General features: G+C 38.0%; 1 protein-coding gene across 1 annotated transcript; it reads left to right on the top strand.

Moving 5' to 3' along the window:
* The first annotated feature begins 1341 nt into the window (after window positions 1-1341).
* Window positions 1342-25404, top strand: LOC140149269 (uncharacterized). Its single transcript, XM_072171529.1, has 6 exons — window positions 1342-1467; window positions 13281-13419; window positions 14592-14737; window positions 16448-16558; window positions 17574-17729; window positions 18945-25404. Exons 2-6 carry the CDS (start codon window positions 13287-13289, stop codon window positions 20184-20186), a joined length of 1788 nt encoding a protein of 595 aa, XP_072027630.1. The 5' UTR covers window positions 1342-1467; window positions 13281-13286; the 3' UTR covers window positions 20187-25404.
* The last annotated feature ends 2006 nt before the right edge of the window (window positions 25405-27410 follow it).

Below are 27410 nucleotides of genomic sequence, written 5' to 3'. Positions count from 1 at the left end.
GCAGCCATTTAGTGGACCATTTTGGTACTATTTTAGATGAAAATTGGTGAAATGAAGGCCAAATTAAAGCCATTTGTGTGCATATTGTTTTTACTATTATTATGCTTTAGAAACATATTGTGTTGGGTACATGTCCAAATCAGAAGTGAGAAACTTTTGCAAACTATAAAAGCTTATAAAGGCTCAATTGAAGCCATTAGGTGGACCATTTTAGCACTAATTATTGTGTACAATTATAGTTTGAAAAATCTGAAAATTGGTTAAATGAAAGCCCACATTGAAGCAATATGTGGCAGTATTATTGTATAAATTATTACTTAAAACATATAGTGTTGGGTGCCCAAAGCAGAAGTGAAAAGGGTGGATTTGTTTACATACATGCCCCCTACCCCCATACCCACTGTTACTACTACAGTCCTGGCTGGCTGCAAACACTTGATTCACTGCCGGATTGACTGTCACCTTCTTTAGGCCTAATATCAATTTGTCATCCTGGCTTTAATTACCCCAGTTTCCACAATATCTTTTTGCTTAAGGGACCGTTCGCAAGCACTTGTTAGGGGGGGGGGGGCTGATGCCAAAAGGGGGCCCCTGAAAATTTTTGACCCTCCTAAGGGGGGGGGGCCTGAAAAACTTTTCCTGGAAAAATTGAGTTTATATGCTTTTCTATGGATGGGGTTGACCCATAATTTTCATGTCAAAAAGGGGGGCCTGAAATTTTCAAGGTCTGTAAAAGGGGGCCCTGAAAAATGTTTGCAATAAAAATTTTTTGCATCAGGCCCCCCTTACAAGTGTTTGTGAACAGTCCCTAAAAGAAAGAAATTGGTAGCCTGTTTTGTATTTTGGGGCAATTTTTGGTCAGCTTCACGGCTGAATTTCTTATTTTTTCTGATGACTGAAAAGAGAAAGAAAAACAAGGCAACAAAACAGTGGCGTAGCTAGTGGGGGGCAGCGCACCCTCCATTCATCACTGCTGTTGGTTCATCTTATAGGCCGTCGGTAGACAACATGCCTTGGCTAAAAAAAAGTTGGGGGTCACAGACAATTTTGTGTGTACATGTTGAAGAAACAAAGAACATCATGTCGCTCAAATACTTTGACTCTTATTTTTAAGCTGGTTCGGTACGGTACATTTACAAGTTGTGCCCCCCCCCCACCCCCACCGGTAACGAAAAGCTGGCTACGCCACTGAACATATAGAAAAGGGCGAAATGCGAATGTTCTGAGTCTTTTTTTTTTAATAGCTTCCATTTCTGATAATTGCTGGCCACACATACCAAAACTATCAAATCAAATATATAGGTATATGGTGTTGTGCGCCCTTAACAAGTGTGAAGACAAGCTGTCCTTACCAACGGAGCCTCAGATCAAAATTTTTGTAGAGAATTTCATCTTTTCGTCCAAATTAGCATGAAATCACACTGAAAATCGGAGAGTCTTGCTTTTTCAGTTTGTGTAACATCTAAGGTAAGTGTTGTCTAAGATCTTACCGCTAGACTGATGTGCATGTATATGAATTACATAATTTTCCGGGACAATTTTAAGCTTACCTAAATTTATCACAAATTTAAGCTTACTTAGAGAATAAACGATAGGAATTTTTGTTTTTACTGTCCTCTACCGTGTGATAGAGGTCAAAGGTCGCCGCGCTGGTAGGACGCGAAATAAAAGAGCTCCGCGAAAAGGGACAATTTATTTTATAAAATCCGTGATTATCTCATCCATCCTGAACTCTTTCTCATCAAATATCAGACATTATAAGTATCTACTGTTTTGTGGATAATTGGGGAGAAATTCTGTGATTTCAAGAAGATATCACCATTTTTTGGACTTGTGTACTTGTTGTGTATAAAACGATTAACGTTACGTTGAAGCTAAATGCAGCGGAGACCAACATAATTTATTACAGGAGCAGTTAACGGAGCAGACCTAAGTTTTTAATATTGTGTGGACTAACCAAGTTTTTAATTATCGTCGCTCATTATAGTCGAGTATTTGTGTAAAGGAGAAATCCAAATTTTAAAATTTTCGCGGGAATCGACGCCATCTTGGAAACCGGAGCTGACACCCAATGAAGAGGAGGAACGCAAGTATTATCAGTATCCTATAGTATTTATGCAGATTCCATAGACTAGTTTACGTGCCATAGTGAATAGCAATAGTGAATGTTATCAAAGCGTTGTAGTAGTTGTACATGTAAAATCATCACACGTATGCAGGACCAAGCCAAGTAGCAGCTATAGCAGAGAGGAGTGTTGTTGGACAAAGTTGTTCCAGTACATGAGTATTTTAAATTAATTGTTTGTGGCCGTGCCCGTGGAAAGTACAGTGGAAAGTAAAATTTTTGTGATAGTAAAGTACATTTTTGTGATATACCAAGAAACTTATTGTAGCCGAATATCCAGCAGTGGCTTCGTTTGCAGTTTACACCGAGACAGACAACATACAGAAGAGGAATTTATTTGGCCAGTGTCAGTGCAATTGTTTTAAAAAAAGTTATATGGTTTGCTGTTGAGTGAAGTGACAATTCCGTATAAATTGTGCAATATATTTTTGTGAAGTACTTATCGTAGCAGGGTATCCAGCAGTGGCTACAGCATCCAAGACAAGCAGCAGAGAAGGAGTGTATTCATCAGTGGCTTCGTTTGCAGTACCCAAGCTAAGCAGCAGAGGAGGAGAAATTTAGTCAGTGTCAGAAGTTAAATATTTTGCTGTTGAGAGAAGTGGTATTTTTGTGTTAGTGCATCATACTTTTTGTGAATTACCGTACCAAAGAAAATAAATGTACATTGTAGCAGAGCATCCAGCGGTGACTACATATAGAAGCAGCAGATAAGACAAACAGTAGTTGGCAGCAGTGAGTATGAAAAGACTTGTATTTGTGTAGTGCAATATATTTTACGGGAGCAAAAGAAATAATTGTAGCAGTGGCAACAAACAGCGGCAGCAAGCAGTGGCAACGTAAGCAACATCCAAGATAAGCAGCAGATAAGAAGTTATTTTATTATATGAAGATGCTAAATGTTTGATGTTGAGTGTAGCTAGTGGAAATTATCGTGACAGTGCAATATTTAGTGGTATGACTCTTTCATAATCATCGTACAGTGTAGAACAATATATTCTTGTGTAGTACCAACTGACATAGTAACTGTTAGCAGTGACATCCAGTGATAAGACATGTTATGAAGCTTTCTTGATTACTGTGAAGTGAAGTGAAGTGTCAATTATATGATAGTAGCAGTGGCAACGAACAGCGGCAGCGAGCAGTGGTAACGTAAACAACATCCAAGATAAGCAGCAGATAAAAAGTTTTTATTATATGAAGATGCTAAATGTTTGATGTTGAGTGTAGTGGAAATTATCGTGATAGTGCAATATTTAGTGGAATGACTCTTTCATCATCGTAGAACAATATATTCTTGTGTAGTACCAACTGACATACTAGTAACTGTTTGCAGTGACATCCAGTGATAAGACATGTTATGAAGCTTTCTTGATTACTGTGAAGTGAAGTGAAGTGTAAATTATAGGTTAGTAGCAGTGGCAACGAACAGCGGCAGCGAGCAGTGGCAACGTAAAACAACATCCAAGATAAGCAGCAGATAAGAAGTTATTTTATTATATGAAGAAGCTAAATGTTTGATGTTGAGTGTAGTGGAAATTATCGTGGTAGTGCAATATTTAGTGGAATGACTCTTTCATAATCATCGTTGAACAATATATTCTTGTGTAATACCAACTGACATAGTAACTGTTTGCAGTGACAACCATATGTTATGAAGCTTTCTTGATTACTGTGAAGTGAAGTGAAGTGTCAACTATATGATAGTGCAATTAATATTGAAGCGTGCTCCAAGTAGACGGAACGTTTCCTGCATCGTTTTATTAACTTTTAAATGATTTTCGTTTAGTGGATGTATCCTGTTTTTAAAAGCGTCGTGCCAGGAGATATTTAAATCGCAGTGCATCATCCTTTTAACATTGCAGTTTTTGGTGTTAATTTCGTGAACTTTGTGAACTAGTGAAATAAATTGTGTTGCAGTGTTTTGAACTTTTTTGGTGTGCATCATAAGCGGGAGTAGGAGCATCACAACGCTCAATCTTTTTCATCGCAACCTTTTTCAACAATGGTAATCCCCATCAATCAGGAAAACCAGCTAGCAAGGGAGTGTAATGTGTGTGGCAGACAGGAAGTCATAACCGTAGATGGATTACATGTGGTGAGTGCAGCCAAGATTACCATGCCAGCTGCTGTGGTGTATCAACAGGTGATTTCAACCAAATCAGAAATGGAAAACAGTGGTCTTGTCCAGAGTGTACATCTCCCTGTACCATGTGTGTTGACAACGTAAAATTTGGAGAGGAGGGCCTGGAGTGTGATGCATGCGGGGCATGGACACACTGTGCCTGTGCTGGAATGGATAATGATACTTATGATACCCTCACAAATAAATCTTTCAACTGGTTGTGTCCGCACTGTGAGATAACTTGCTTCACCAACTCGTATTTTTCTTCAACTGAAGGAGAGACTACTGACAATGATGACGACACTGAAGACAATGACAAGGACAACAAGAGTGGGGACAACGACAGAGACAAAACTGACAGGACCAAAAATAAAAGGAAGCCCGCAAGCAAGAAGAACTTGCGGAGAGAGATGTTGTTTACTACTCTGAACATAAATTTCCAGAGCATCATGAACAAGCGTGCGGAATGGGAGGCTATGATTCATGAACTAAAACCGGACTTCATCCATGGGACAGAGACATGGCTAGACTCTTCAATAGAAAATGCTGAATTTCTGCCAGATGGATACGCTTTGCACAGGAGAGATAGATCTAGTGGGACGGATAGACATGGTGGTGTCTTTTTGCATACAGGAAGGACCTACCAGTCAACCGTGAGACAAGAGCTGGAAACAAACAGTGAGATGCTTTGGTGTCAACTTGATATCCAGGGGAGAAGACCTATATTGTTTGGAACATTGTATAAGCCCAAGCATGATGATATAGAAACGGTCGAAGACCTAGCGGTGATGTTAGAAAACATCAACAACCACTCCAAACTCAAGGACGTAGTCATCCAGGGTGACTTAAATCAACCAAACATAGACTGGGTAAACAAGACGGTGATTGTAAACCATCCGGCATCCAAAACAACTGCAGAGAGGCTGCTTCAGACTGTACAAGAGCATGGCTTAGAACAGGTGGTTGACAAACCAACCAGACTCAACAGCATACTTGATTTGGTTCTCACCAACAACTCTTCCTTCATCAAGAATGTGGAAGTCATACCAGGCTTAAGTGATCATGAGGCTGTGCTATCGGTGCTAAATGGATTTGCTCAAGTAAAGAAGAAACCTCCCCACAAGATCTACCTGAAGCGCAAGGCTGATGTGGAGAAGATAAAGCAAGACATGAAGATCTTTGGTGACTCCTTCAGAAATGAAGCCAACCTCACTGTCCAAGAAAAATGGGACATGTTTGATAGTAAGATCAAACAAGTGATGGAGGAGAACGTTCCAACCAAAATGTCATCCAACAGAAGAAATCTTCCTTGGTTTACTAGAACTCACAGAAGAATGAGCAGGAAGAAGGGTAGAATGTACAGTAAAGCCAAAAGAACTGGCGATCAGAAAGACTGGGAAGAATACAAAGAGTTCTGTAGAACCGTCAAAAGAGAGTTGAACCACGCCAAAAGAGAGTACGTTATGGGTAAGCTAACACTTTCTATGGAGGAAAATCCAAAGGCCTTTTGGTCTTTCATAAAGAAGATCCGCCAGGAAGATACAGGAGTTGCTGATCTGAAAGTCAACAATAAAATAATCAGTGATGATCTTGGGAAGGCTGAAGCCCTTAGTAACCAGTTTGCAGGAGTATTCACCAAAGAAGACACAAGCGAATACCATCACTAGGAAGAAGTAGCATCCCTGACATTCCAGATCTCCGGATTGGTGAAGAAGGTGTGCTGAAGCAGATTAACAACCTGAAACCAAACAAGGCCCCTGGTCCAGATGGTATACCACCGTGGATTCTCAAAATGTGTGCTGAAGAGATAACCCCTGTTCTCACAGACATCTTTCAACAGTCGGTTGAGGAAGGAACTCTACCCAATCAATGGAGAGAGGCAAATATTTGTGCCATTTTCAAGAAAGGGGCTAGAGACAACCCTGGTAACTACAGAGGCGTATCTCTCACAAGTGTAGTGAGTAAAATTCTGGAGCACATAATACACTCACATGTTATGAAACACCTGGAGAAACACAATATTTTGGTGGACAACCAACATGGTTTCAGAGCCAAGCACTCCACTGTCACTCAACTAGTGTTAACCACTCATGACCTTACTAAAAGTATGGAGAATGATGAGACAGTTCATATGGCCATCTTAGACTTTGCCAAAGCATTTGACAAAGTCCCCATGAGAGACTCCTTGGCAAACTCGATCACCATGGTATCAGAGGATCCCTGCTGAAATGGATTAGACACTTCTTGACTGAAAGATCTCAGAAGGTGGTATGCAACGGCATGGTATCGGCCCCAAGGGAGGTGCTTTCTAGTGTACCTCAGGGTACAGTACTAGGCCCCCTATTGTTCCTGTTATTCATAAATGACCTGCCAAACAACATCAGGAGTACTGCTAGATTATTTGCAGATGACTGCGTCATATATACATCTGGGAAGACCAGTAGAGAGATGGACATACTGCAGAAAGATTTACACCAGTTGGAAAAGTGGCAAGAGGAATGGGAGATGTCATTCAACCCAGCCAAGTGTTCAGTCATGAAGCTATCAACTAAGAAAGAAGCGCCCGACAGAAGTTACAACTTCTGTGGACAACCGCTGCAAGAGGTAGACTCTCATCCATACCTTGGTGTCGAAATTGATAGCAAGATGAGCTGGAAGGCTCAATACCAGAAGTTGACATCCAAAGCCAACAAAGTTCTTGGTTTCCTCAAGCGTAACTTGTGGTTTTGCCCGAGAGAAATGAAAGAGACAGCTTATAAAACGCTGGTACGTCCAATCCTGGAATACGCTGGTTGCTCTTGGGACCCGTACAAGAAGAAGGACATCGTAGCCATCGAGGCAGTGCAGAGAAAGGCAGCAAGATTCTGTATGAATGACTACAAGCAACTCAGCAGTGTCACAGAAATGACCAGAGTGCTGGGATGGGAAGCGTTACAAGACAGAAGAAAAGACGCCAGACTCCAGCTCATGTATAGGATCATGAATGGGGAAGTTGGAATTAGAGCGGAAGACTATGTTCAACAGGGTGGAACAGCAGGATTGAAAACAAGAGGAAACAGCAGGAAACTCAAAAGGAGCTGATCAGGAAGGATGTGCACAAATTCAGCTACTTCCACAGAACGACGACCGACTGGAATGACCTCGACGAGACGACAGTGACAGCGACGAAGGGAAATGTTCAAAATAAACTTCATTAATTAGCTCTTTTCGCGACGCGACGCCATTAAATGCGCATAGACCTTTGACCGCGAAGTTGGTGAAGTACAGCATGTCTGGCAATGCCGACTCAACCAGAACCAGAACCAGAACCAGAACCAGATAGACAACAGGCAGGTATGGCCAGGATTATAATCGATTATGCACTTTCAGTTTCCGACACGTTTGAAAGGGAAATTGGAGTGTGCACTTTATTCACCTGTATTCACCTAGTACAAGGTCAAGGAACTTATACGATGTCCTCATTCACAAACTGATACTATCTGTCCATCGTATAAGACTGTCTCCGTACGGCAATGTGGTGAAGGAATATTACACAGTCAAGAATAGGCTCCATCATTTTTTTGTTCTGAACCCTCCCAGTCTCCCAAAACATCAAAAAATCAAAAGCGTTGCACTATACTTACTTAAGACTGTCCTTTTTCATATAACGCAGACAAAGTAGGGCCAACTTGCCTAGAAATGGTCAAATTTTGGCAAGAAATATCTCTGTGTAATCCTATGTAAGTCCCATCACATCGTTATCGGCGATCGAGGTTTTTTTTTTTTTCTGAAGTTTGGTTGGTACCCACCAGCGTCATGCATGTGACGTGACACGGCTAAAATAAGCGATCGGGGATCGTTAAAACGTCAACAAATTTCAAAACATAGAAAGCAGTAAACTTATTGGCGAGCGGTCCGAATTTTGAGCCATAAGTTTACGTGGTGAACTAGTATTCACCTGTCTTCTCGGGCTCTGATGGAGGCTATAAAAAGCCTATAAAATGCCCACCTTAAACATCTAAATTACACTGCATAGCCTAATAAATGAGAAGAAGTTAGTAAACTGACTTCTGCTGCCAATCGGGTCCAATTCCATATGTGTACTTGTTGTACCACTTGGAGAGAGCCGCGTCGACACCATTCTTGAATTCGTTGACTGATATGGCTGTTACTACATCGTCCGGGAGCTTATTCCACGGAGTTACTACTCTTTGGGTGAATGAATTTGACCTTAAGGTAATACACTATTTTAAAGTGTTGCGATTTGGTAGTTCACAACAACTTGCGAATGGTAGTGAGCTTCGGCAAAAATTGCATTGCTCATTTCCTTGCGGCGTGTAGAAGAATTCAAATATCACAGAAATGCTTTTATAGGTCCTGTGGTTCTTGAGTTATGTTGTAAAGAGGGTTGAAACAACAACACTTTTGTAAAATGTACATAACTCATTAACAACAATAAATTAAGCAAGTTTTCAAAGTATATGATTTGTAGAATGAACTTTTGCAAAACATCAAAGTGTTATTTTTCAATAATATATTGATTCAGACAATAAAAATCAATTTTTTTGGCTGCTTCGACCAACAATACCGTATCTACCCTTAAGCTGAGTCTTGAATGCCTCTTCTGAATTTTCATACTATTGCCTAGTCCGAATAATCAGACCGAGAACAAAATATTAATTTCTGACATGATCTTGTACTGGGTCTGAACTGTTTCCATATGAAATCTTGATGGCAAATTGGACAATAGAAGCACATGGTTCTACGTGACAGCTTTTTAATCCCTATTCAGGTTACGTGAATCACGCTATTGTGGACCGTCCTTCTGATACTTCAGTGTTTGGACACGCGGAACGGTTTTTTGTCTACCTCTCTGTTTGTAAACAAACCAGGAGGTCGAAATCGTCCTCCTCGCCGAATACGAAAGTCAGCGTAATAGTACGGCACTAACTATTGCCTCTTGTTCTCCCTTCTTTAGCCAACACAAATAAAGCCTCTTTCTGAACATCATTGAAGCCATGCATTATTTTGTAGACTTGAATCAAGTCACCTCTTACTCTCCTATATGCCAATGATGGCAACTTCAATGCTTCTAATCTCTCTGCATAGCTGAGTTCCTTCAGTTCAGGGACTATCTTAGTGGCTCTCCTCTGTACTTTCTCGACACTCAATCTGTCCTTATGAAATGCTGGGTGCCATATGCAATTGGCATATTCCACATGTGGTCTGACCAGGGTTTTGTAGAGAATCTGAAACATCTCTCTGTCCATATAATCAAAAGATCTCTTGATTACACCTGTAATCCTGTTTGCTCTAGATGTTATAAGGCCAACATGTTTACTGAACTTCAGTGAAGGATCAAATAGCAAACTTTCCCAATGTTGCCAGTTTGGTGAGCATTTGATGATTTTCTCCAATATTTTGAGAAGTTGACGTCGAATATTCTATTCTATATTGTTTGGCAAGTATGTTTAAAGTTGTAATTTTGTGTTTTTTATCGTAAAGATCAGATATTTTTATTCACGATTCGAATTCTGAACCCTTCGCAAGGGTGCTGAATTCAGCAGATGTTTGTTTGATACTTTGCCTTTTTGGACACTAAAATGCATTCGATCCTTAATTTTGTTTCAACCGTGTCTTTAATTTAGCAAGTACAATAAGGTGGACCGTACCAATTTTATAGGCCCTAGATACATTGATGACATTAAATTTTTTTTTTTAATTTCTGACCTGTGCTATTAAATCGCAGGGATGTCAACTTTTTGGAATTGCTAGGCGTGAGACACTGTCGTACCGGGGCGGAATTATTTTTGCTGACAACAATTTTCATTTTGACCTATGATTATATGAGCCATGGCGCTTGAGAATCTAAAAAGTGGGGGTGGGGGGGGGTGGGGACAACATTTTACTCATTTGACAGCTCTTTGCGTGATATTTACTACCTAGGCCTGAGATTATACAAAAGTTTACTACCTTGGTGTGAGACCGTGAGAAAATGACCAAATGCGTGAGACCCACGGCCAATGCATGAGAGTTGACAGCCCTGGCAAATCGTTAAGTGTGTATTTCCCATTGACATGCCAAATGGCGTAAGCCAGTCCTATGCATAGGCACGGCGTATAGGACTGGCAAGCGTTTAGTCCAGGCAGGTCCTGAGTAGTGGATACCGATGCCGGCACAGACTAATTGATAAAAATATTGGACCTGCCTGTTGTCTATCATAGGTAGAGGCAGAGAAGATAAGAAAGAGGAGGGTTAACAATCCCGTAGGTAATCCTGTCGCATCTATTCATAAATGTAGTCCTTTATTCTCAACTAGTTAGACATCCACTTGAAATATCCTGTGATGTTATGTGTGTGACCGCCCACGGTTGACCGATTTGTACTCTAGAATTGGAAATATTTTCAATGTTTTAGAATTTGTTGAAAAGTATGAAACATGTGTGTTAAGGATCTGCTGCTTGATGGGATATGGTACCACAAGTGGATAATACATGTACAAGAAACAAATTGAGTCATTTGAGTGTTGAAAAATTTCCCTCAAAATCGGCCCTTTTTGGTAAATACAGGGTGGGCCAAAAACAACTTTCCCCAATTACAAAGGTTCATATCTCAAAATTGAAAAGTCTGCTTCAAATTGTGCTCACATATTCGTAAAGAACATCTTCTTAAGAGTATTTGGTGAAAAAAACTATCCAAAAATGTATTAAATTAAGAATGTGACGCTAGTTTTAGATCAAAGGGTCAAAATTAACTATGTCCACCCGAAGGCCTACTAGCTGTCGCGTCGCATCACTTGCAATACCGAGTTCGATAGAGAATGAGAACCACTCAGTATACGCACAAATTTGTTCAGCAATTTTATATAACACAATCAAATAAATAAACATAAACAATTTAAATTTCAAGCTACGATATTTCGTCATGATATGCAGCTTTCATGCTGCAAAGATATAAAAACAATTCTCTTCAAATATGCGCAAAAGCAATTGTAACCTTAGACCTCATTTTTTGTCATTTTTTGTCAAATGTTATTTACAAGAAAGTTTGCACTTTTTGCGTTTGTGGTATGTTCGGCCGGAAATTGTTGCGTCGACAATGACTCTGGGGTTGTAGCTGCAAGTTTCCTTTGAACCGCTGCAATATTTGCAGCTGATCGGTCACTTCTTGGACATCCGCTCCGTGCTTTGCATCTATTCATCACACTTCCGAGGTTGTGAAAGTTGTTCATGACTGTGTAGAGTTATGGTAGGTTTTGGCGGGACTCTTACGTTCGGGAAACGAATCCGAAATTGACGCTGCACTTCCAAAAAGCTTTCTGTTCTTAAGTATACAACTGCCATAAAAGTCATCTCTTGTGTTGTCAATTGCCTTATCTTGACACCTTGCAAACCTGTTTAGAAATAAGCCATGCAGTCTCAAAATGCACGAAGACCTATTTAAAATTCAAAACTTGCGCCAGATGAAACTTTTGTAATTGTATAATTTTTATGCTAATTTTTGGTCAATGAGAGTGAAGTTCGAGTACATGACAAGTAAATGGGGATTAAAATCGATTGTATTTCTTCCATGCCTTACTCTTAGAAATCGGACAAATCCCATTGAATTACGTGTGGACAAAGTGATTTTTGACCCTCGGAAGTAAAACTAGCACCATTTTGTTAATTTAGCTTCTTTTGCTTCCATTTCTTCATCACATACTCTCAGAAAGATATACATTTAGAATATGTAACATTATCATGAATAGCTCTTCTATAATTCGAGCATCCACCCTCTGAAATTAGGTAAAGTTGTTTTTGGCCCACACTGTACAGTAAGCCAAATAATTAAGGTACCAGTTACTTTCACCCCCTGTATATCCTAAACAACAACAGATATGTCATAAATGGAACCAACAGCAAATAGCTGTATCTTTTAGGTCGAATTTAAGACCTCATTCGTTGAAATTGTTCAAGAAATAAAGACACGGAGATCCAAAGACCCAAGGAAGACTATGCAAATTTAAAAGTTGCAGTTTGCCACATTTGCATGGCTAAGAGAACAAAGGCTGTGTTTTCATTGATTAGCACGAAAAACTAGCATAGTGCTTTCATTGATTAGAACACAAAAGTGCTACTTTTAATTTCATATCTTCATTAGGTTTTTGGATCACTGTTTCTTTAATTCTCAACCAATTTCAACAAATGAGGTCTTAAATCAGAGTTACAGGCATTGTCTGCTTGTTTTAATTTTGACACATTTAGGATACAGGGGTGAATACAACTGCTACCTTAATTCTTTTTTAGGATTTTTTTTAGGAGTGATGATTGTTGATCATTTTGTTTTATTATTTTATGTATTTTCCTGCCATTTCCTGTAAACCTAATAAAGATATTCTTAATAGGGTGATTCATCATTTACTTTGAATGGGCGGTCTCACACATATTTTATTTGAGGATAGCTAGATCAAGATTCCTATTATTATTGTTTACAACTTCAAGCATATTATGTTGCGATCATGTTGAAATCATGCTATTGCCAATCAGATTATGTGGCTACGAACTACTCGTCCACTCCCACTGACTAAGAATTGTCTATAAATTTAGAATTTTTTTTGGGGGGTGGGGGTGGGAAGGAGGTCACTTAAATATCAAAGTAAAATCGATATCAAAAAAATAATAAAAAATAACAGTAATTATAATAATAAAAAAATAGTGCTATGCATGATTGTTAATAAAATGGCACAAAAGGGTTAGATTTGAACATACAATGTAAAGCAGCATCAGCATCTAGTAGGGTCCTTTTTTGGCTACACAGACATTTAAATTAGGGGTCCATTTTTGCCTATATTGGCCGTCTTCTTTTTGAACCTCATAAATCACCATTTAGGGTTACATTTTGTGGCAACAAAGTATTTGTTTAATTTCTCTCTTGGAAACCAGAGAAGGTTTTGAGTTGATAATAGAAAAGAAAGAATGTGAATTTAGTGTCACCCCTGGTTTGTTGCTCCTTTATATACAACCTGATTTGTTCATCAGGTCTAATACATTGATAAATAATTTTGTTTGTACTCAGATCGTGATGGCTGAATATGCAGGCAAGACAGTGATTTTCAGCAAAGAAGATGACTTGAATGCTGCTATACAGCAGTTTGAAGAAGAGACACTGACACATTTTGTGGTAGCTGGCATGACTTCATCATTCTCTCATTCAGGTATGGTATAAAGTTAACCTCTCTAGGCCAGTAGTGTGGTTGTTGATGTAAATATACAAGTATACATAACTCATGTCGATTTGTGAGATGCTGCGCAGAGTGCTAATAAAATGTACCGGGTACACATTTGCACTCAACAAACTTACATTATAATATAGAGATTTGGGGCTTTGTAAATATAGGCAGTAGGCACCAACTATTGAAACATTGGGATGAACACATGAACCAGAGCTGAACAGTAAGTAGACTTGCTTTACCATTGCCTGCATGAGCTAAATATAAATAATCATACATAAATTTTGATGCTCATTGATAAAATAGTGTAGCAATTACATGTATGTACTTTAATGTGATTGTAAGGCTTGCAACCAAGTTATGCATAAAGCCTTTAGAATGCCTTGACATTTGACTTCATAAAGTCAAACCAACCAACCTGACACGAACACGGTCTTACAGGACCCATGACACGTTCATCTTCTGATACTACTCTTCTCACCGCTCATGTCGGGAAAAATCGCATTGGTGATAAATCATTTTATGTTTCGGCACCCACACTCTGGAACAGCCTCCCAAGAACCATCAGGGAGGCATGCACACTGCCTAGTTTCAAGAAAGTGTTGAAGTCTCATTTTTATCCATGGATCCTATTGACTCTGTTTTTGTTATTGCTTTGTTTTTACGGCGCTTTGATCAAGTTGGAAAGGCGCCCTATTAAATGTTGTTTATGTATGTACATGTATGTATGTTAAAAAAGAGTTCAAAATCATACAGGGGCCAAATTTCCAAATAGCTCAGATCTTAAATCTTACATCAAAATATTCCTCTTATCATTTAACAATTCAGAAAAATGTATAATTTTTCTTACTTCTGATGTATGATTCTTTCCCCTGCCTTAAAACATTGGGAAAAAATTGACCACAATTTGCAATGCGCTTCTTCCTTTTGGCCTGTTTTAAGCAAAAGTCAACCATGTTTATTTAGCCCAATTAAATGTTGAAGAATTTAAGTGCAAATTTTCACTCGATCGAGGTGCATTATCACGGTATAGTAATTCTGGGCATGTTTCAGCAAGGTGACTTTGCAATTTTGATCCCCCTTGGAAATTTCAGCCAGCCACTGTATGTACATAATCAATATATTAAAACAATTAATTCTTTGATCTGATTTGACAGAGTTAATTATAAACACAATTCGATGGCATTTGACTGGATATAAAGAAAGCTTAGAGATCCCGTATGACAAGATTCCATTCTGTTGGGTGGGAAGGAAGTATCTAGTGTGTCAATTTGGAAAGAAGAAGACATATGCCAAGGAAAAGGTAACAAGTATAAGTATATCAAGTGCTTGGAGTATAACAATGCTAAGTTCTGTTTAACATGCTGTTGATGATCCTAGGAAGTCCAATCTGACATCTCAGACATGTCTGTCATCTGATGCTTATGGGTTTTCACATTACAATTCCCATAGTTGAGTGTAATGGAATTCTACAAGTGAATGATTTGAAAAGGTATGAAACATTTTTATACTCCAAGCACTCAAAGTATAAATGTGATGCGATCAAGCTAAATCAGTCGGAACTCGGTAATATTGATTTTGAGATACAGCCAAACAAAGGAAATATTTTCTTTTGTTTCATTTTGTTTTGGACACTCTTTAACTGCTTATATCTTTGGAACTGGTTTCAATTTCAATGGGGTTTTCTGCAAAATGCAGCTTTGTAAATGCTTTTTACTGTCCTATAAGAATCTGAAAATTATTTCCGAGTTCCGACTGATTTTGCTTGATCGCATCACAAATGTGAACTGCATGCAGGTAGTCGAGTGCTGTGTCAGGGTGTAATGCATTATCATAAAGTGGTTCAAACATGTTAAAACAATGATTAAAGGAAACCCTGGTAGGAGCCAAGCTGTGTCTTGTTTTGTATTGTCTTGTTTTGTATTGTCTTGTCTAGTTTTGTCTTATCTACAACTCTGGCGGAAATTTGTTGCCACACCAGCACGTTCTTGTGTTAAAAGCACGCAATCGAAGCTAAATATGTGATAGTTCCGTATTATTTTGTATAATAGTTGCAAATGCACATTCAGATTACACTTGCCCCTTCCCCACCCCCATTTTCCAATGTTGGGAGACTGTAATGTAGAAATGATGATGATTTTGTCCAAATCAACATTGCAATAGGGGAGCGGGGAAGGATGTTGGCCAATTAACGCTCAGGTGTGGCAACATTTTTCGCCAAGGTTGTAATTTTGTCTTGTCTGAAACTATAAAGTGTTACTTTCAGAGATAGAGTTACCTGAACCTCATTGGATAAACAGGTATGACAATTATTTCTGTTTGTCAAAGCAGAATTTCTCTAGCATCCAACCATGGTCTAAGGGGATTGATTAAATCTGTTAACCATAATACACCACAAAGAAACCTGACCAATAAAGGTGCTCTTATTGTCCCCGCCTTCGAGGAATATTTAAAGTTCAGGAGGGGCCTATGAAAATAATGAGCTCTGTCTGTATGTAGATGATGAAAATGTGTGTGGCAAAAATATTAACCCTTCATCTTTTGATGACTTATCTACATGTTTCAATGGATATCAATGTGACTTGGACACCATAATAAAATAAAAATAAATGTAGATATTTATATAGCGCTTTATGCCGTAAACAGCCTCAAAGCGCTTTACATTGATTCCGCCGTCATTAGAATATGTCGGAACCACGTTTGCAGCCTACAATTGGCGCAGGGTTCATCAGTACAACGACTGTGACAACCCCTAACAGCTTCCCATTGCACCTGGGTGGGGTGAGGCAAGCGAGGCAAAGAGCCTTGCCTAAGGGCGCAACACGGTGGTGGTACATTGACATGTGTGATGTCAACAGGTCAGTGATGTAGGCAGGTGGGGGGGGGAAGGTGCAAATATGCCCCCCCACCTGCTGCTGATCATGGTGTTAGAGATCAGGTTCAAAGCATTTTGACCATAATTTTGGGTACTGATTCTGCATTTCATTGTCTTATTTTTAAAACTTTTTTCCAGGATTCAGAAGAAGTGGGCAAACCTCGTCACAAGAGATTCAAAACCACCAAGAAGTTTAATTGCCCTGCTAAAGTAACCATCAAAAAGATTGTCAAATTTCCAGATTTTATGGTAAGATAATCAAAGCAAACAAATTAATTTTGAGAATAAACGAAGTTTTGTTTGTATTAAATGCTATTCTCAATTGTTTCAAGGATTATAGCCAGGTCCAATATTTTGAGACTTCTTAGTATCATTTTCATAACTAAAACTATTTTATCTTAATAGTTACCATCATGAAAATGAATGAAACTTGTTTACAACTTCACTTGTACATACTGCAATCATGCATGGGCATCAATCCCAGGGGGGACAGAGGGCGTGTCCCCCTCCACCTTTCGGCAAAATTGCCCATTCTTGGTCCTTTTCAGCCACTTTGTGACAATTCAGGCCGATTGTCCCCCACATTTCAAGCCGGATTGGCGCTAATGCAATCATGATACACACAACCCAACGATGTGGCCACTGTCGTCTATGAGGCGAAAGTTGACATTGGACTCATTGTCATGGTGTGCCTATATAGAGTGTTAATCAAATGAAGTCATTGGGTAAAGTTTAGCTTGTAAGCGCTAAATTTGATTGGTTGATTAGGCTAAAAAAAATATGTTTGCTTGCCCTCAACTGACCGACCCAAAAAATTGGAAATCTTGGGTCGGGTTTTTCTTCTTTATTTTTCAATCACTTTTTTAGAAGAAACCTTAAATTTGGACAGAATCAAGGACTTTTATATTTGTTATTCACTCATTTCATTTATTAAATGCATATTTGATTGAAAACAAGAAGTATTGCCATTTAAATCCAGTCCAAAAACACACAATTTTTTTTACCAAGCATTTGTCAATACAAGCCTTTTCAAAATGGAGGAAAATTTAGGAAGAGTACATGAAAAAAAAAAGGATTGACCTACCGACCCTCCAAATTTTTGTCTCGGAAGGGCAACCAAACAATTTTTTTTTTTTGGCCTTACAATTAGACAAGAATAGCCTCCAGATTTAAGTTAGATTTTCAGATAGATTTGCAAGTTTTGAATGGTATTTGATTTCATGTAAGTTTCATTTAAATGCATGTTTAACATTCTTCATCATAGGTTGAATGTGACAAGGGTCTCAAGCATGCCAAGATTAAAGCAAAGGACCGTTTGCTAGCTGCACTAAAGAAGGACAGTGACAGTGTGCGTAAAGAAGTCCAGTTTTATGTCAGGTTTTCTGCCATAGAAGAACACAAGAATCATGACATGGGAGAAGTAAGTTCTGAAAGTTTTGTGTATACTTTCTGGTCTCTGTGCAACTTTGGACATGTTAATTTTTAGTTGAATAACATAAATGCTTAGAAAATCTGAAATGTATTAGTTCAAGATATGTTAGATTGTACCATTTTCAGTTATGTTGGCATAACTTAAAAATTGGCTCATGACCTTGCACATACCAGGAATACCTGCTCTGGATGTTGCAATTGTAGATTGAAAGAAAAACAAATCCAACCAAACAGGCAAAGTTTAGTATCATTTGTTGATGAGGGCCAATTGAACCATGAAGTGTGACTGACAAAATTGCTACGTCTGCTCTGCATCTGGTATGGATTTTTTTAAACAGTTTTGATATCTTTTGTGTAAACGCATTAGACACAGGCAATAGAACAATCGGCCCTTTTATTGCCAGGTAGTTCTAACTAAATGTAACCTGCCACCACGAAATGTCACCATGACTTTATACTCATTTCATTGAGTTGGTAGTTTCGAGACATCCGGTCTGACTGAGTTGGTGTTCTTTGTTTGTCACGCATCTGTACAAGCCAGTAGTATTATCCTTTGTGAATGGCCCATTGTGCCCCCATTCACGAAGGATATACAGATATACTTAGTGGCTTGAACAGGTGCGTGAACACTAATGCAGTAGCCAGGGTGTTTTGAGTGACTAACAACTTGCAACTTTTCGCTCATTTCATGCTGACAGGTCATAAATGATAAGGATTGGGCTATGTTTCATTTCACAAAACAGGATAAAAAATTAGTGCTGTATTGTTCTGTAATCAAGAGTAGGTTATAGGCTCTTAATTAGCAACATTCATGTCCTACATCAGCTTCAGTTCGAAACCACGCAATATTTGTTTTAATTAAATTAATTTGATCAAGAGGAGGGTGCGGCCAATTTGCCAAATAGTACCAATTAGGCACCCATCATGTGTGTGAAAGAAATAAAACCTAGTCATAGACAACATGGGGTAATCTTGTTTGAAATCCACACTCCCAGGAAAACATCTCCCATGTAGATGTAGATTTCAAATGGAGTCAGCCATTCAGGTAACCCCATTCAAAATTCACACTCCCTATGTTGAAGATTAAGGTCATGTCTTCCATGGGTGTATGGATTTTAACTGGGCTAGCCCATTATGTGATTTACCATTATAGCTTTTACTTTAAAAACACACTGTTAAATGTTGTGATTTCATTCTTCTACAGGATGCAGCCAAGGTAGAGCCAATAGACCCACGAGTGAAAGCAAAAATAGAAGAACTTGCACAAACAGGTGTGACCTCTTGCAGTGTACTCCATTCACTAGTCCACAAATATGTAGAAAAGGAACTCTTCAAAGATCAACCTCTTCCACCCAAAGCTAGACGCCGATACTTCCCAAAACTAAAAGATGTCCAAAACTTTATGACAAGATGGAAGAAGAAACCTGGCAATGAGCAACCATCTGTTCCTTCTGTATGGGAGGAGGCAGAGCAGGAGGAAGAGGAGATGCTGAATGTTGAGGATGATGGAGGGAATAGGGAGGAGCAAAATGAAAATGACAGAGGGGAAGAAATTGAAACTGAACAAAGTGATGTTTTAGAACAAGTGATTGTTCATACTGAAGAAGTGGACTCAGATAATATTCAAGAAGAGAGTAATATAAGTCAAGATCAAGTGCCTGCATGTACCTTTATAATACATCAAGGACCTATATCTAGTTCTAGCACTCAAGAGTGGGTAATCAGTAATACTCAGGAATTGAGTAGTACAACTCAGGGCCTGAGTAACAACACTCAGGGACTGAATAGCAACACTCAGGGATTGAATAGCAATACTCAGGGACTGAATATCAATTCACATGCTCATATACTGAATAGTACTAATCTGCAACTGAGTAGCAGTACTCAGCAACTGAGTAATAGTATTCAACAACTGAGTAGCACTCAGCAACTCAGCAGTACTCAAGAAATTGGTAACAGTGAAATACAAGATCAGAGTGTTGTCAGTGGTCCATACGTTGCCGTATCTTGTTCTGAACAAGTGAGTAATGTGGGACAACTCTCAGATCAACCTGCCAATGAGGAACAGTCAAAATTGTTAAGCTTATTGTTAAACTCATCCATTCAACAAGTAGCTGTCAGCACGTCTTCCATTCCTGTAGATACAGTAGTGAATCAACAGGCAATACCTAAGAGAAAGGTGCAACGAATTGGGCTTGTACGTCAGATGAAAGATGTGATGCATGATATTTTAGATTATTCACTGCTAGTTAAAGATCTTGGAGTGTTACAGGGATTTCAAGCAAACTTAGAGAAAATGCGCGATGAAGCAAGTAAGAAAGCATGTTTAGATCCGGAGGTTGTGCAGAGAGAACTAGCCAGGAATAGAAGGAAAAGACCTGCTGAGCTTCATGATTTGAATACAACAACAAAACACAGAGCTACTCACTTATCTGATGTTTTATAGGAATTTTGGGTAGTGCAAAATAATAATAATATGTACCGGTATTTATTAATTGACCACTCTTCATTGGACCAACCTCAGTGTAATTTACAAGATTAGAACTAAAGAGTATCAACTTTTGGTGTATCACTCATAGACTATTCCATATACATTCCTCGAGTCAGTTAAATCAAATCAAATTTTGAAATATTCTTAAAAACAGTTAATTTTTGCAGGCATCTGTTATGCTAGTTGGATTCCTTGCATCATTTGCATTCTGAAAATTCATGGATTTAAAGATGCAATAAAAAACAATATCTAAATTACTGACTTGAGGAAGGTATACAGAACAATACTTGGCATATTTAAGCTTTAGCATGACAAAGGTTTGTGCATGCAGAGCTTAGCTTGTTTTTTGGCATCATATATACATTACACGATACACATAGAATGCACAAAAACACACACTTCAAGTCAAAGTTATGCCGTAATAATCTGCCCTCCATGAGCGACACTCAACATGGTACTCTTTGATTCTACCTAATTCATTCAGATGACATCATTATTTATTGCCTTGGTCATCTGTTTTCATATTGTTATGTTTTCAACATACTGATGAATATACTAGACTAAATTAGACTTCACTAAAACTCAACTCGGCCATTACAAAGACCCCTATAGCTTCAAAGGTATTAATCGTATTCGCAACATTTTACAACAGAAAGTTGGGTTATTTACCGTTTATTTACTCAGGCAATTTTAACAAACTAGGTGTCAAAATTACCATAGTTCAATTTTCTTTCTCCTGGTGTTTCAAATACCAAAATACAGTTAGTGTTAATTTATATGCATATTTGTTTACATTGGCTGAGTCAATTTTTGTGAGGTCTTCATATAACTAGTATAAACCAACCCTATATCCTGTAAGGAGGTGCTTTATCCACAGAGTGCAAGAAGTGATCAGAACAAAAGCAGCTTTGCACAGCAATATGTCAGCTTCTACAAAGGGACTGGTTTATTCATTTGTTAGTAGTACCCGGGGTTAGTATGCAGGTATCAAGAAGATATGCAATGCTATTAAGCCAAGTGAGTATTTTGGAGAACAACTAATATTAAAATAGTGCACAACTTCCTCAATTCTCGATTACGAGATGATGTACCTTCTGTGTACCGTTGCATCAGCGTACTTATCATGGAACAACACGAACATGAGACCTCAAAAGATGAACTTGCGCCGTAAGCGTGTGTCTTTGCATAATAGTAAGAACACTCAGCGCAAATATCTGTGCGTACCGAAGTTGGCTCTCATGATTGAGAATTAGATATTTTGCCTATGGTTTAGTGTAATTGTATTAAAAATATACCAATTGAGTGTAACCCTATCCTAAATTTGAGGCATTGCTGACTGAAATTGAGTCAATATAAGTAATACCAGAGATATGAATGAAAAACAAATCTCATTTTTTGAAAACAAAATTTGCACTTCTGGACTTTGCTATTATTTTCTATACATTGAGTGCTCAAGAAGCAAAAAGTACTCATCATTTTCAACATGGTGAAAATGCTTGTAAAAGCAAGTGTGGAAAGTACAAATTGTCTGTTACAAGCCCTGATTTCTCTCTAGTCCGAAGGGTCGCTAGTCTGAAGGTTCTCTAGTCCAAAAGGTTCGCTAGTCCGAAAACCAAATTAAGTTTGCTAATCCAAAGGTTCTCTAGTCCGAATATAGAATAAGGGTTAGGGTTAACGAGCCTTATTCTATATTCGGACTAGAGAACCTTATTTATTATTTGGACTAGCAAACCTTCGGACTAGAGAACCCGATATTCGGACTAGCAAACCTTTTTCAGAATTTGGACTAGCGAATGGTAAATTATGTGTTTGGACAAGCGAACCTTGGGACTAAGTAGCCTTCGGACTAGGGAACCTGAAAAACCCCAAAGTGCAACTCATAAGAGTCATATACATGTAGATTAAATAGTCAATATAACATGTCTTTGTTATTATTTAATCTATTCCTATTCTATTTCAGTTATGTTTAAATAACAAATATTTGATGATGTAAAACCGATAATATGTTATGTAGAGTGTCTGGTGGAGATATTCAATTTTACGTCATCGAACATTCATTAGAAGTTAAAAATTACTGTAAATAGAATGGGAATAGATTAAATAATGAAGATATGTTACATGAATATTCTACATCCTCTAAAAAGTCTGCAGTGGCGCTTTATCTTACTCTTTAGGATGATTTTTTTTTTAAATCCTGAATTCCTGAATCCATTTGGGTCAGCAATCTGCGTGTTTCTACTGGGGGACGGTTACCGGTTAATGTGCCCAGTGGAAACAGATCGGTTCAGAGTGATGCGGTGTGGACACCCGGCAACCGTGATCCACCTCATGAGGTAGAGCATGTGGTGTGACACCCGTTATTTCTGCCAGTGGAAACACAACGGTTAACGGTTGCTGGGTGTTGAACATCTTTTACGTTTTATGTATCACATCGTGACCTTAAAAGCAGCTTGGGGTCAGGAAAATACTTTCAGTACTTCCGGTACACACCGCAACCCTTATTTTAAGCGCCTGTAGAAACGTGGTGGTTGTTGCCCAGTGCTGTACGGTGCAAAACCTGATTGAGGAGCCAATGGCTCCTAACTTTATAAATTTAGGCGCCCAAATTTTGCTCCCAGGTAAAAAATCTGAGGTGCCAACTGAACAGCCACGTGTGTTGAATGTTCATAGCTGCTGTACTCAATCTACATATTCTCATTGAACGCTACATACTCCATACAGCAGGTAGCCTATAGTGTACATGTAGGCCTATATGTTTTCCAGGAAGTCTCCATTGAGACATGATAAATGCATATATTCATAGCATACATTCATACTCTTGAATGCTACATTACATACATGTTTTGCATTTGCTGGCGATTAAAAGCTTCAATAGTTGGTCGCCATTGGCGCCAGGGATTGAATATTTAGTCGCCATTAGAAAAAATCTAGTCGCTAATGCGCCTAAAATGGTCGCACCGTACAGCACTGTTGTTGCCTGAATCGGATTGTGGGTTACCGGGTAATACCAAGTAAAAATACAGGGTGCTCAGTGTAAACACACAGAATTGACAGTAAAGAGAGTGTGCAAATTGAAACTTTTCCAATATCAGATAGTGTTTTTTGTGGGATAGCACATTGGACATTGCATTCTGGATACAAGGAATGTCCTGATGATATCAAATAATTTTGATTGTTTGAAATTCACATATAAATTCACGTTTGAAATTTAAATATGTGACACGATCTGGTCCATGGGGGCCAAAGGAGGCATTTTTGAAAATTGAGTTACTGTATTTATTACATTATACATACAATAGCCTATCATTTACTGAAAACATCAAAGGTCTAGCATACTTGGTTCTAAAGTTATGAAGTTTTTGATGTCTATTTTCTTACATGTATTTTATTGTTTTTTACTCCACATTTTTACCTTTATCTCAGTTTCAAATTAGCCGCCTTTGGTCCCCATAGACCAGATTAAGTCACATATAATATGAATTTTATGGCAAAGTATTTAAAATTGATATTTTAAGATTTTTTGATATTTAACATTATCAATAAACATTATAAATCTAATGATATGTGTATGTAGCTGGGAGGAAAAGCTGTCCATCATTTGAAAATTTTGACATTTCATACCAAAGATATACATTTTTTCCCCAAAATGACAAGATTTTTTTAGGTTTGCTTAATTGTTTCACATATATGTTGATGTTTCATAAATCAGGGATGTGCTGTAGCGGTACACTACAAGATTCTTATTACAGGCCGCCTGCACATGTACACTGCCACCAAGGTACACATAAAGTGCCTACACAGTATCAATGCTGCTACTGCACAGGACCCATCAGGAGTGATACTGCACTGGTATTCCTCTGGCACTGTGCAGTACCAGCCAAGTACCTTGACGACCACCAAGTACCTTGGCGACCTGTGCAGGCAGTCACAATATTAGAATCTGAGTACAGTTTAACTTTTGGGTCTCATTAACAGCTAAATTGTCAACTGGTCTAAAGTATAATAAAATTATACACATTTAGGATGCCAAGGACTTGACATATCCATCTGTGAGGTAAAATTCGGGCCAAAATGCTCAGTTTTGGAGAAAATACCAAAAAAATGTTTTTTGACCCAAATTTTTTCAGGCCACATAACAAAAAATATTCTTCATTAAAATGTTTTTTTTTTTAAATTAATTTTCAAAAACTAGATGTAAATATCTAGGACCTGTTATTTATTTATTTTTAAATTTTGATCCGAAATCTGACATTTTTAATGATTTTTTGGTAACTATTGTTCTTCTTGTACACATGTAGATATAAACTCAACCCATGCTATATATTTCAGTTCCTAATATATCTGACCATCATAATCGTTTCGATACTTTCTGGGTTGAGTTAAGTTTCTTATGCTCACATGTCCTATGTGTATTATATACTGCGCCAATAAAGTATCCTTACACTTGGGAAAATAATCACAATTTCAAAACTGAACAATATTGGGGTAAATTAGTTTTTTTAATAGATGCACTATCTAATCCTGCACATTATGACATCACATTTAATCCAATGTGACCTTAAGAAGTAAAGTTACAAGCAATTGAATAGACGAAGGTCCAGTTTTAAAAGTGACAAACTGGCCTATACAAGGCGCAAAAAAGATTCCAACAAGCGCAACAAAGAGACAACACAGTTTCTTCAATGAAGCGTTATTTAAAGCAGTTTTTATTTCAGTTTTTACTTCTCTGTGCTTTTCATAACTTTCATTTTAATTGTCAGTTCTTTTGTTTCAGTTTTCTTTTGTTCCTTTTGTCTTGAATTAAAGCCAAACGCATAAATTAGGCATTCACCACTCTCAAACCAGATGTCTAGTTTGTGGAGTTTTGAATATAGGCCAGTTTGTCACTTTTAAAACTGGACCTTCGTCTAATCAAATGCTTGTAACTTTGCTTTTTGAAGTCACATTGGATTCAACAGGGTGTCATAATGTGCAGGATTAGATAGTGCATCTATTAAGAAAACAAATTTACCTCAATATTGTTCAGTTTGGAAATTGTGATTATTTTACCAAGTGTAAGGATACTTTATTGGCGCAGTATAGGATGAGTGAGTAGATGGGTGAATGTGCATAACCTTGACAATGGTATTTTGTGCCTGATAATAGTCATTGAATAAAATGGACACATAATGAACTATTTATTGTTGAAAAATTGAAATTATTTGAATTTGTCTTTAATAGAACTTTAAGTTTAGTATGAACCCTGGAATTGTGGACACTTTTGGGTCTAGTCTAATTACTGCTAAATTGTTGGTTTAAATATTGGTTTATTTAATATAACAATTTGACCGCAGTATTATTTTGTTGTTGTCGAAAAAAGTTTTGGTCAAAATCATGCTTTATGATTTTCTCCAATATCAAGCATTTATACATAAATATCAGTTGGATTCATTGAATTATTCCATTCTAAATAATGTATACTTAAGACCAACAATTAAGCAATAATGAGGCCCAAAATGTCCATAATTCCATGATTCTTAAGCAAGACTTGCTGTCTTAAAGCCATAATGTATAATCTTATAATAGTTTTATTTAAGGTGGTACTACACCCCTGATAAATTTTGTGACTAATTTTGCATTTTTCTTAAAAAATAACTACACACTGGTAACAAAAGTTATGTATATTATAGGGGCAAGGAATCCAATTACTTCACTGAAATTTCAGTGATTCATGACAAGTGGCTCAATATACATGTATGTTAAGAAATGAGAAACATTCTAACGGCACCTCTTTTGTACCACTTGTCTTGAGTCACTGAAATTCCGGTGTAGTAACTGGATTCCTTGCCTATAATATACATAACTTTTTGAGAAAAATGCAAAAATAGTCACAAATTTATCAAGGGGTGTAGTACCACCTTAAACTGGACAGAAAACCTTCCCAGCAGTTACTCCTAATATTATTTCAGTATTTTGGGTAACAATAACAAAATTAAATTTTGACCCAAATTGTACATTATGGCTTTAAAGGGGGGTAACCCTATTGGTTTTGGATATGGATTGTCTTTAAAATTACATAATAATATCAAATATCTCCCCCTTTATGCTGCTTTGTGAAAAAACGAGAGCATTTTCAGCGTAAATGTGAATAAATAGCCAAATTTGCAATACAAAACAATGTATACGTGAATTGCATTCTGGGTAGGCATGCAACAACAACAATTCCCGTTCAGATGACTTAATGCTGACATGCTGCAATGCCGGCCCGTATTGAACGGAAAATATTTGTGTTTTTTGTTTTTTTTGTTTTTTCGCATCGCTTTCAGAAAAAAGGAAACAAAATATATTTCCCTTGCAATATGTACATTTCAAATGAATATAAAAAGTTTGGGTTAAAAATGGAGAGGAAAAAAACCTTCCGATACCGGGTTTTGAACCGGTACCTCTCGGTAAAAAGAACGGCGCTAGCCAATTGAGCTATTTCACCAACTGAAATAATCAAGGAATTGTTTTAATTATATACGGCGGACCGTCTCCTCAGCACTTAGCGTAGTCTCCTACACAGCCAGTTTATCGGTCTGACACTCGTCGATCCTCGTGATAGCCACATACAGTCTGGCAGCGAGACTACACTTAGCGTAGTTCGCTTTTTCTCTTCCATGATCCGAAGAAATTTTTATTGTTTACAAACTGGTAACCTGTAAAACCGCTGTGATTCATGATTTCTCCGAAATACATCGACTTGGAGCGTCAAATTTCAGGATAGTAATGAGAAAAATAGTATCTATTATGTGATACCAAAACCTCATCAACAATGAAAAAATCGGGGATGATGCTGTCGATCGGGTTACGGACCTTTAATGTGTACCCACCATCCAATTTGGCACTGATGCACTTCTGTGGGCTTCTGTCACCTTCATTGATGGCCATATCTTTCAGATTGAGTGACCTTTCACTATACCCACTTAACAAAGTGGAGTATGCCACTCTGAACTCTTTGTGTGACCCTTAAGGGTATCCGTAGGGAGAACACTTTGTTTTACGGCCAGGTCTGGCCAGATGCATGTTTGTTCGCAGTCTACAGGTGTAACTAGGTTGTTGTATATTCTATAATTTTCCTGGTGTGTTAACTGTGATTACATCTAGACACCAGTTTATTTTTTATTTGAACGGGACCCTAATTTAATGAGAAAAACGCCG

Source organism: Amphiura filiformis, chromosome 1, assembly GCF_039555335.1.
Source record: "Amphiura filiformis chromosome 1, Afil_fr2py, whole genome shotgun sequence".
In the NCBI taxonomy this organism is placed as follows: Eukaryota; Metazoa; Echinodermata; class Ophiuroidea; order Amphilepidida; family Amphiuridae; genus Amphiura; species Amphiura filiformis.
This window is presented reverse-complemented; position numbering and strand designations above follow the sequence as displayed.

Excerpts from the sequence above, each read along its gene's own strand:
- LOC140149269 (XM_072171529.1), top strand. The coding sequence starts at position 13,287 with ATGGCTGAATATGCAGGCAAGACAGTGATTTTCAGCAAAGAAGATGAC. Across the intron at positions 14,738-16,447 it reads AGACATATGCCAAGGAAAAG|GATTCAGAAGAAGTGGGCAA; the intron begins GTAACAAGTATA and ends ACTTTTTTCCAG. Across the intron at positions 16,559-17,573 it reads TCAAATTTCCAGATTTTATG|GTTGAATGTGACAAGGGTCT; the intron begins GTAAGATAATCA and ends TCTTCATCATAG.